The 10,369-nt window shown below is 48.7% G+C and overlaps 1 protein-coding gene across 2 annotated transcripts; it reads left to right on the top strand.

The window, feature by feature from the left end:
* Positions 1 to 243: 243 nt before the first annotated feature.
* Positions 244 to 5,278, top strand: LOC123112933 (translocase of chloroplast 101, chloroplastic). Of its 2 annotated transcripts, none has more exons than XM_044534051.1 (5): positions 244 to 1,249; positions 1,339 to 1,416; positions 1,504 to 1,656; positions 1,777 to 1,833; positions 1,923 to 5,278. In XM_044534051.1, exons 1-5 carry the CDS (start codon positions 401 to 403, stop codon positions 5,058 to 5,060), a joined length of 4,275 nt encoding a protein of 1,424 aa, XP_044389986.1. In that variant the 5' UTR covers positions 244 to 400; the 3' UTR covers positions 5,061 to 5,278. The 2 variants fall into 2 exon arrangements, with proteins under 2 accessions (XP_044389986.1, XP_044389980.1); XM_044534045.1 differs by having other exon boundaries at positions 248 to 1,249; positions 1,747 to 1,833.
* Positions 5,279 to 10,369: the final 5,091 nt, after the last annotated feature.

Genomic DNA, 10,369 nt, shown 5'->3' with positions numbered 1-10,369 from the left:
TGTTGTTCTTCTTCTTTTCTATCGTTTCCTGTTTTTTTAATAAATATCTGATGCACTTTCTATGAAGAAAAACCCCAAACACAGAACAGAAAATAGAAAAGGAGTAAGGAGGCAATAGAAAAAGCGCCTTATCACCAGCCCCCCAAATCTGCCCATTGCTTGCTTTCTCATCTCACCCCTGGCCCCTGGCTGGCTGCCATCTCGTCCCAGAATTACACGCCAAACCAGACCCAAATCGAATTGAGCTATATATACTCGCGACATAAATCGAGTAGCCTAACCTAAAACCCTCACCTTATCCTCTCCTCCCCTCTTCCCTCCCCTCCATCTCCTCCTCCCACGACGGAATCCGACGACTTCTGCTGCTGCTTTGCTTGTGGGCGGAGCAAGAGGCGGCAGCATGGCGACCACCGACGCCCGAGTCGCGCCCGTGGCCGACGAGCGGCCTCCGGCCGCTGATGCGGACGAGGCTACGGTGGCGGAGGGGCCCAAGAGTGCCGGGGCGGCGGCGGCGGAGGTGGGTGGAATAGGGGAGGGCGAGGAGGTGAGATTTGAGGGGAAAGACCGGAGCTTTACTGGTTCGGAGGCCAACAACGGCGGGGTGGTGGAGGCGGAGGACGGCGGGGAGGTGGAAGCAGCGGTAGGAGATGGGAAAGATGCAAGTGAGGGGGCGGGAGAAGAGAAGGAGGAGGAGGAGGCGGCTGCGGCCAAGGAGGAGGAAGGTGACCGGGAATTGTCGGTGGAAGATGTGAAGGCTGCGTTGTTGGTGCAGGCGCTTGTTGCAGCGAAGTCTGAGTCCGACAATGGTGAATTGGGCGAGGGGGATGCTTCCCTGCCACCCCCTGATGCGCTGGTAGGTGATAAGAAGCCTGAATTGACAGACGAACCAGAGGAAAGTGCCACTTTGGCGGCCAAGGAAGTGGGCAACGTGGCACTCGACGCTGAATTGTCCGAGGAGAAACCAGAGGGTGAGAAGCGTGCAGAGGTGGCCGCTGGAGGCGAAGATGATGGTGAGTTTGACAGCGAGAAGGCGGTTACGGTGCCCACCACGACCATGGAGGCGGCGGAGCCGGAGGATAAGGTGGCTCCTACAGCTGAAGCCAATGGCAATTTGGGCGGTGAGGCTGAAGCGCCTGCTGAGTTGGTGGCGGTGGGAGGTGAAGAAGCTCCAGAAGCATCATTGGAGAATGAGGCTGATGTGGAAGACAAGGCTGCAAAGCAGGAACCTGAAAGCGATGCAAGTCCAGTGGTAAGTGGGCCTCTTCAATCAGATACTTTTTGTTGATAGAATTGATATTGGTATGATATCTTATGAACAATTCAAATGACCCAATCCAGGTTACTGATGACGGTAACCGTGCTGATGTTGAAGAGGAGGCGGCAAAGCCCGAGGCGGAGAGCGATGCAACTCCAGTGGTAAGTGGACATATTCGTTTTCAAGTTCTGTTACTAGTTGTCTTGACACCAGTAGAGGATGTGAACAATTCAAATGTAATGAAGCAGGTTGTTGATAACGGCACCGTGGAGAACCATGCTAATGTGGAAGACGAGGCTGCAAAGCTTGATCTGGTGAATGATGCAAGCCCAGTGGAGAACCATGCTAATGTGGAAGACGAGGCTGCAAAGCCTGATCAGGTGAATGATGCAAGCCCGGTGGTAAGTGGACATGCTCAATGTGATTTCGTTGCTACTACCTAGTAATGTTGGCACTACTGGAGTTTAAAACAAATAAATGATCCAAACCAGGTTATTGACAATGGTAGCTTGGATTACCAGGCTAATGAGAAAGATGAGGAGGCAATGCCTGAGCCAGAAAGCGACGCAAGTCCCGAGGTAAGTGGTCATGTTCTACCTAATTCTTTTGCTAGTAGTGTTCATTAATGTGGACTGGGGATATAAAGAATTCAAATGATCCATACCAGGTTATCGATGACATTAGCTCGGAGAGTTTGGTGAAGCTTGCTCCTTCAAGCGTAGATGTTCCGCTTACCGAAAGCAATGAGAAGGCACAAAATGCAGAGGACCAGGTGGTTGCTAGTGGAACTGTGGAAAATGTTGGTGTTGAGAAGCCTACGGAGGTTGAGAGTGTTGTTGCTGGTGGTGATGATGTTATCTTGTCTCGGGAGTTGGCTCCAGAACCAGTCAAGGAAAACAATGATGATGTCGATGAGAATGAACCTGCTGCAGAGGTGGTTAGCCACAAAAAAGAGGCTGGTGATGATGAGATAGTTGTGGCTGCAGCTGCTGATGATCAGAAAACTCTAGCTGCAGCTGCTAATGATCAGAAAACTCTAGCTGCAGCTGATGACGAAGACACAGGTGGTGAGGAGAATGAAGGTGCTCAAGATGTTGCTGACCGTGAAGTAGAGGCTGTTGATGATGAGATAGTTTTAGCTGCAGCTGATGAGGAAGACGGGAGTGGTAATGAGGGTGATGAGGACGATGATGAGGTGAGCTTTGACAGGAGTCCTGCTCGAGTTGCGATCATAGAGAACTCTGAAGCTGCAAAGCAGATAATGAAGGAGCTTGGTGAAGGATCCTCAAGTGGTAGTCCTGTGTCTGGCTTGAGCAGCTCAAGGGAGTACACTAATAGCATGGATGGACAAATTGTTCTTGATGATTCTGAGGACGAGGATGATGACGACGATAATGAGGATGATGATGAGAAGGGGTTCGATTCTGCTGCTTTGGCTGCCCTACTAAAAGCGGCTACCGGTGCATCCCCTGATGGGAACATCACAGTTTCTTCGCAAGATGGTTCCAGAATCTTTTCCATGGATAGACCTGCTGGTCTGGGCTCGTCAGCCCCATCTTTGCGGCCAACTGCCCCCCGCCAACCTGCCCGGTCAAACCTCTTCAGCCCCTCTGAGCTGGCAGTGACTGCTGAGCCTAATGACGAGATGACAGAGGAAGAGAAGAAATTGCATGACAAGGTTGAGTTGATTCGTGTAAAGTTTCTGCGCCTTGTCTATAAATTGGGGGCGACCCCTGAAGAAACAGTAGCAGCACAAGTGCTGTACCGTCTGAGCCTTGCTGAGGGTATCCGACATGGAAGGCAGACAAACAGAGCTTTCAGCCTTGAGAACGCACGAAAGAAAGCCTTGCTGCTTGAAGCGGAGGGAAAAGAGGATTTGAGCTTCTCCTGCAACATACTCGTCTTGGGAAAGATTGGAGTTGGCAAAAGTGCAACTATAAATTCTATATTTGGCGAAGTGAAGTCCAAAACTGATGCTTTTGGTGCAGCCACCACCAGCGTGCGTGAAATTGTTGGTAATGTGGATGGTGTGAAGATACGGATCATTGATACACCAGGCCTTCGGGCCAATGTGATGGACCAAGGAGCCAACAGGAAAATTCTCGCATCTGTCAAGAAATATACCAAGAGATGTCCCCCAGATATCGTTCTATATGTGGACCGTCTCGATAGTCTGAGCCGTGATCTTAATGACTTGCCTCTTCTAAAAACCATTACTTCTGTTCTGGGTTCTTCCATATGGTTCAACGCCATTGTTGCTCTCACCCATGCTGCTTCTGCTCCTCCTGAAGGCCTCAACGGTGCCCCTATGACATACGAGGTATTGATGGCACAGCGATCCCACATTATCCAGCAATCCATCAGGCAGGCTGCAGGGGATATGCGTCTGATGAACCCAGTAGCCCTTGTTGAGAACCATCCTTCTTGCCGGAAGAACCGTGAGGGTCAGAAAGTGCTTCCAAATGGCCAAAGTTGGAGGCATCAAATGCTGCTCTTGTGCTACTCATCGAAGATATTATCAGAAGCCAACTCACTTTTGAAGCTTCAGGATCCTTCTCCTGGGAAGCTTTTTGGGTTCCGTTTCCGCTCCCCGCCACTTCCTTTCCTGCTATCCTCCCTGTTGCAGTCAAGAGCTCACCCGAAACTTTCACCTGATCAGGGTGGTAATGAAGGAGATTCTGATATTGATTTGGATGAGTATTCTGATATAGAACAAGATGAAGATGAAGAGGAATATGATCAGCTTCCTCCCTTCAAGCCTTTGACCAAAGCGCAGCTTGCAAGGCTCACAAAAGAGCAGAAGAATGCTTATTTTGACGAGTATGATTACAGGGTCAAGCTTCTGCAGAAGAAACAGTGGAAGGATGAGCTCCGCAGGTTAAAGGAGATGAAGAAGAGAGGCAAGTCTGATATGGATGCTTATGGGTATGCTAGTATCGCAGGCGAAAACGATCAGGATCCTCCTCCAGAAAATGTTTCAGTTCCCTTGCCTGACATGGTGCTGCCTCCTTCATTTGATTGTGACAATCCGACATACCGTTACCGCTTTCTGGAACCAACCTCTACTGTCCTTGCAAGGCCTGTTCTAGATGCACATGGGTGGGATCATGACTGTGGCTATGATGGAGTAAGCGTTGAAGAGTCGCTCGCTCTCCTTAACAAATTCCCAGGTACTGTGGCAGTTCAGGTTACCAAGGACAAGAAGGAATTCAGCATCCATTTGGATTCTTCCATCTCAGCAAAGCATGGGGAGGATGCGTCTTCCCTTGCTGGTTTTGACATCCAGACTGTTGGGCGGCAGCTTGCTTATATTCTCCGTGGTGAGACCAAATTCAAGAGTATCAAGAAGAACAAGACCACTGGAGGATTCTCTGTGACTTTCTTGGGTGACATTGTGGCAACTGGGCTGAAGGTCGAGGACCAGCTCTCTGTTGGCAAGAGGCTGGCGTTAGTGGCAAGCACAGGCGCAATGCGAGCTCAAGGGGATACCGCCTATGGAGCCAACCTGGAAGCGCGCTTAAAAGACAAAGATTATCCAATTGGTCAGTCCTTGTCAACCTTGGGCCTGTCCCTCATGAAGTGGCGCCGTGACCTTGCCCTGGGGGCTAATCTGCAGTCCCAGTTCTCGATTGGAAGGGGTTCAAAGATGGCTGTTCGCCTTGGGCTCAACAACAAGCTGAGCGGACAGATCACCGTCAGGACAAGCACATCGGAGCAGGTCCAGATCGCGCTGCTGGGTCTTGTCCCAGTGATAGCCTCCATCTACCGGAGCTTCCGGCCCGGTGAACCATCGTTTGCTTATTAGCTTGTCAAGAAGAGCATCTATTTACTTATCTCATCCATGTGTTGTGTTAGCAATTTTCCTAATTTCTTGAACCGGTAATCTGTATCAGTTTCATTTTTCCTTTCTGCCCCGCAGATTGTTCGTATCATAATTTTGGCTGGAGAGTGTTGTTATATTCATCTGGAACTATAGTTCAATAATGTTGGTAGATCTATATGATCCTTCTACCATTCTATCAATTGCCGTTGTTGCTGCCCATCTTTTTAATGTTCTTTACCGCATGATGAGGAAATAAGCACTGTTTCCATTTCAAGATTGACTTGGAACAAACCCAGAACTTGTTTTATTTTGGGAGGGAGTACCAACCCAGAACTTGTTTTATTTTGGGAGGGAGTACCAACCCAGAACTTGTTTTATTTTGGAAGGGAGGTACTCCCCCTCTTTTCACAAATGCAAGACGTTTTGGCAGTTTAAACAAAGGGAGTAGTAATTAACAAGTTGTATCATACTGGTTTCGGTCTCAATCTCAGGTAGTGTTACTTGTTAGGGCGACAATCATGCTTAATATCTCCACTATACCGACTGTGCAGTTTTTGAGTATGAGAAAATAGCCGTAGTACTTGCTCGTAGAGAAAATAACTAACTATTCAGATGAATCATACGAACGGGTGGATCCTCGTCTGACCAATAAAAGATGCAAACCCATGATGATCCCTGGTACAGTAGTTCTGTTATTCTGTGATCCTTGTATCACTCTATTACTGATGTTGGGTCTGACGAAGAAATTTCAGTTCTTTTCAAACTTTGGATTTGGATTACTGATACCTGTAACCCTATTTGTTTCTGCAGTTCTGCTTTCTTCTGGTGATTATTAACTATTACCTGGCTCCTAAAATCTACAAGTGCATGCTCTATCCAATGCAACAAAAGACCGATCTGATGAAAGAGAAGACTACACATTTATACGTCAACAGTTATGTATGTTGGAATGCCAACTACTCCCTCCGTCCCGTTATATTATGGGACAGAGGGAGTAAAATCTAGCCGAAAGCTTTTTAAATAGGTTTTGTTGACGTATAATGTGCTGCCTAGTCTCTTCCATCAGATCGGTCTTTTGGTTGCATTGGCTAGAGCATGCACTTCTACATGGTATCAGAGCCAAGAGGTCTCGAGTTCAAGACCTGGCTGGCGCAATTAAAATTGCAGCCCACTTTCGGTCCACGTTTAGGCCTGAGGGAGCCACACGTGAGGGGGAGTGTTGACGTATAATGTGCTGCCTAGTCTCTTCCATCAGATCGGTCTTTTGGTTGCATTGGCTAGAGCATGCACTTCTACAGGTTTAAAATGCGTGGATTCAGTTTGAAGTCGTGTGAGAATTGGGAATCCGATCTTATAAACTAATAAAACCTACTCTTGCTAGTTAGTACTGATAGTATGCTGAAACCTTTGTGAGATTTGTTCAGATTTTGACCCTAAACCTCAATCCACCACTGAGCCTTGTTGAAAGAGAAGAAAACACCCACGGAGCTTGTTGGGGGCGATGAAACTTATTACTAAGAGCATCTACAACGGCTCTCCTTTTCCCTGATAAATTTCCTGTGTTGAGAAGGAATCACTCGTTTAGCTATACCTTCTACTATTGGTCGAGTGGTTTCCCAAGGAAAACTGTGTGTATGTCGCTGTTGAAAAGACTATCTAAAGAGGCACGGGCCACGGGTCAGGCACGCGACAACTGGATCATGGCGAGCACGAGCGGAGGGAATGGCGGCGAGCCCGACACACGTTGGCGAGTCTCGTACGCCGCCGACCTTCTAGCGCGCACGATCTTCTTCAATGATGGCGTGCTTGTTCAGCGACACGATGCGCTCCGCCTTGTCCTCATGGATACGCGTGGTGTCACGGTTGACGCGCGCTTCCTCCGTGAGGGGGAAGGGGTCGACATCGGTGACGTGGTTTCCTTCCCCTGTCACTTCGCCAAGGTGCGGGACCGAATCCTGCCGACGACCACCGCGCCGGAGGTGCTGGGCGGTACGGGACGTGATGCTGCGGTACACGGGAGCCGGGCGGACCTGCGCGCAACAGGACCGAGCCGAACCGGGGCGCACCCAAACCCCACCAACCACCCGTCAATGGCGGATGTGCGACACGTGGGGGCTATCCACCCCACCCCCGCGGGCGACAGCGCTGGTATAAAATCCCCTCCCCACCCGATCCTTGACCTAAAGATCTCCTTCTCCCACTTCTGGGCGGCGGCCAAGAACCCTAGATCCAGAAATCCGGAAACATTTGAGTGGTGGGAGGGAAAGGTTGGGGGTGACCCTCGCTCGTTCGCGGCGGTCGCAGCCACCCCGCCCATGGTGAATGATACGGGACGCGGATTCCAGGGAGAGAGGCGCGGAGGTGGCGGCGGTGGCCGCTCGGATCGCGGAGGAGGGCACCATGGCGGACGCGGCAACGGCCGCGGAGGGGACCGCAACAAGTTCTCATGGCGCCGCGAAGATGGAGGCAACCACTCCAACAACACAACAACTCCAACAACACCTCCGCCATGATCCAGCCGGGGTCGGGAGACACCTCGCGCTGGGATGAGGCGGCGGGTGCTGGCCGCAATGAGTCCCAGGAGGGTGGGATCTGGGTGCAGAAGACCCAGACTTCATCGGGCTCAGGTGATACCACTGCTGGACGCCAGGCTGCGTCTTCCCCTCGGCAGATTCAGGGAAGAAGAAACCCTACTCAGATACCTCCCCCTAAGAAACTTGATGCATGTCCTATTTGCAAGTCTCATGATCATCCACCTACTCGATGCCCTCAGGCTTATTGTGAGAGATGTAGTAAGCTAGGCCATCTGGCATCTGTATGTGTGGAATTTCTTCCTTGGGAGTGTATGGCACCCATGTGCGCATTTCAATCTAAAGGGCAGGGGTTTTACTACATTCATGACTCTTGTACTGCTAGTCAGATTAAGGAGAGAGCCAACAACATTGTTGTCACCATAGTGGAAGGGGAAACCTCTACCCGTCAAATGGAACTAGATTTAAATGCTTATCTTGCTACTAGATGGAGATGCTCTGCTCATGCAATAGGACCGGGGGTGTTTGTTGTTCGTTTCCCTAATCCTCGGGCAGTTGCACAGATTTGCTATGTTGGAAAAGTCGCCCTTAAAACCAGTGGGGCAGTGATCCATGCCACGCGCTGGTCCTCTACAATTGGGGCTAAGGGGGTGATGGAAATGGCATGGATTAAAGTGAGCAATGTTCCTCTTGATAAAAGAAGTGAAAGGAATCTGGCATATGTGGCTTCTCTAGTCGGGGTCCCTCTGGAAATCGATGCAGCTACCCTACACCGCCCGGCCTCTGCCCGGGTGAGGATAGGATGTAGAAATGTTGATGAGATTCCTGTTGTAGCTGAAGCTGTACTGGGAGATCATTTCTATAACTTTTACTATGAGATGGACCAGATTCTAGTGAGAGACCCAATAAGGGAGAAGGAGAAGATACAAGCCCCTACTAATCCTGATGCGAACAGTACTGAAAGAAGAAATGTTCCCTCTATGACTCCTGGAGCTCAAAAAGCTGACATATCACATGGGCTTGGAGGGAAATCTCCCTACATTCCCCATGGAGATAAATCAGACCCAATTCAGGAGTCTCAAGAGAGTACTGATTCGGATGACTCGCTACACAACACCCTCCTCATTGACACCATGGCCTTTGAGATGGCTCAGGAAAAAGTAAGACCTAATGTTGAGATTCCTGCAGATAGTAGTAAAAACCTGCCTAAAAAATCTTACTCTCATGTTGTTAAAAAATCTCAGCAGGTGGGTGGTGTTGCTACTTGCTGTGATGGTGCGATAATCACTAATGAATACAGAGTTGAATCGCCCGAGGGTGAGATGGAGAACGAAGTGTTGGCTGATCCTCCGCTGGTTACTGAAGAAAATCTCCGCTTCAGCCTGCACAATGCCCAGAACAAGATGGAGAGGGTGAATGAAAGAGCTATAGAAGTAGCTAAAAAACGAGATCTGGAAGGTATATCACACAACCCTAACTCTTTTGATGTCTTGTCTGATCCTGAACTTATGCTCAGAGCTGTTAAACTGGGTATTAATATTCCTGACAATGATTTTACTAGTGTGGATATCCTCCGAGAGCTTGAGAATTGTAGAAACATGGAAAAAAACGTAGACAATGCTGATAAGCATGATGCTGTTAGTAGTAAAATGACTCTTACTAACGGGAAAGGGGATCAGACACCTCTAAATATGAGATGGGAAGAGGAGAATGAGGTGGATGAGGAAAATTTTATAGTGGTGCGGTCTAGAAAGAAGAGGGAGAGGAAACCTAATGTGATTATAGCTAGACCGGTCACCAGGAGTCAAAAGAATGGGGTAACCTTGAGGAATGATGCTGGAAGCTCTACTCAGCCTCCTAGTAGCGCTTTCAGCAAAAAAGGGAGAAAAAAGAAAAAATGAACGGTCTATTTTGGAATTGCAGAGGGGCAGGAAAAAGAGGGAGGACTACCTGCTTCTCTGATATCATTAGAGACCACTCCCTCGACTTTATGGGCATCCTAGAAACGAAGAAAGATAACTTTACTCCTAAATATCTTAGGAAAGTTGACCCCTCTGAAAGATTTAGTTGGAACTGGATTCCTTCCACTGGTAAATCTGGTGGCATCCTTTGTGGGATCAAAAAAGAAACCTTGGAAAATATATCTTGGGAGGCAGGGAAATATATGTTACAAGCCACGGTCTATGACACTAAGCTCAAGTGTGTTTGGACCCTTGTGGTGGTTTATGGGGCAGCTCAAGAGGATAAGAGAGACGAGTTCCTAGATGAGCTTGCTTCGGTGTGCAGCAATATTAAAACACCCTATGTAATTGGCGGGGATTTTAACATTTTAAGGGATGGTAGTGATAAGAACAAGTCTCTCCATAGGTCGCATCATATGGACAGATTTAACACTATCATCCAGGCGTTAAACCTTAGAGAGATTCACATGGGAGGAGGCAGATTCACGTGGTCCAATAAACAGAGACATCCCACGCTCGAGAAACTCGATAGAGTGCTCATGAGCTTTGATTGGGAGAGTCTATTCCCACTGGTTGCAGTTCGTAAACTAGTGAGAGATATTTCTGATCACAACCCGTTGCTGTTGATGACTAACCCCCTGAATAGGAGTCCCATGCGCCAACGTGAGTTCATATTTGAACTCAGCTGGCTAAAGAATGAGGATTTTTACGAAAAAGCTAAGAACATTTGGGAACAACCTGTGCAATCTGAGGACCCTATTGATGTTCTATATATAAAACTAAAGCGTATCAAAAAATA

Source organism: Triticum aestivum, chromosome 1B (assembly GCF_018294505.1).
Source record: "Triticum aestivum cultivar Chinese Spring chromosome 1B, IWGSC CS RefSeq v2.1, whole genome shotgun sequence".
NCBI classification, from domain to species: domain Eukaryota; kingdom Viridiplantae; phylum Streptophyta; class Magnoliopsida; order Poales; family Poaceae; genus Triticum; species Triticum aestivum.
This window is presented reverse-complemented; position numbering and strand designations above follow the sequence as displayed.

Bases quoted from the DNA above. Each gene is read 5' to 3' on its own strand.
- LOC123112933 (XM_044534045.1), top strand. From the start codon at position 401: ATGGCGACCACCGACGCCCGAGTCGCGCCCGTGGCCGACGAGCGGCCT. The intron at 1,250-1,338 runs GTAAGTGGGCCT...GACCCAATCCAG, and splicing joins AAAGCGATGCAAGTCCAGTG to GTTACTGATGACGGTAACCG. The intron at 1,834-1,922 runs GTAAGTGGTCAT...GATCCATACCAG, and splicing joins AAAGCGACGCAAGTCCCGAG to GTTATCGATGACATTAGCTC.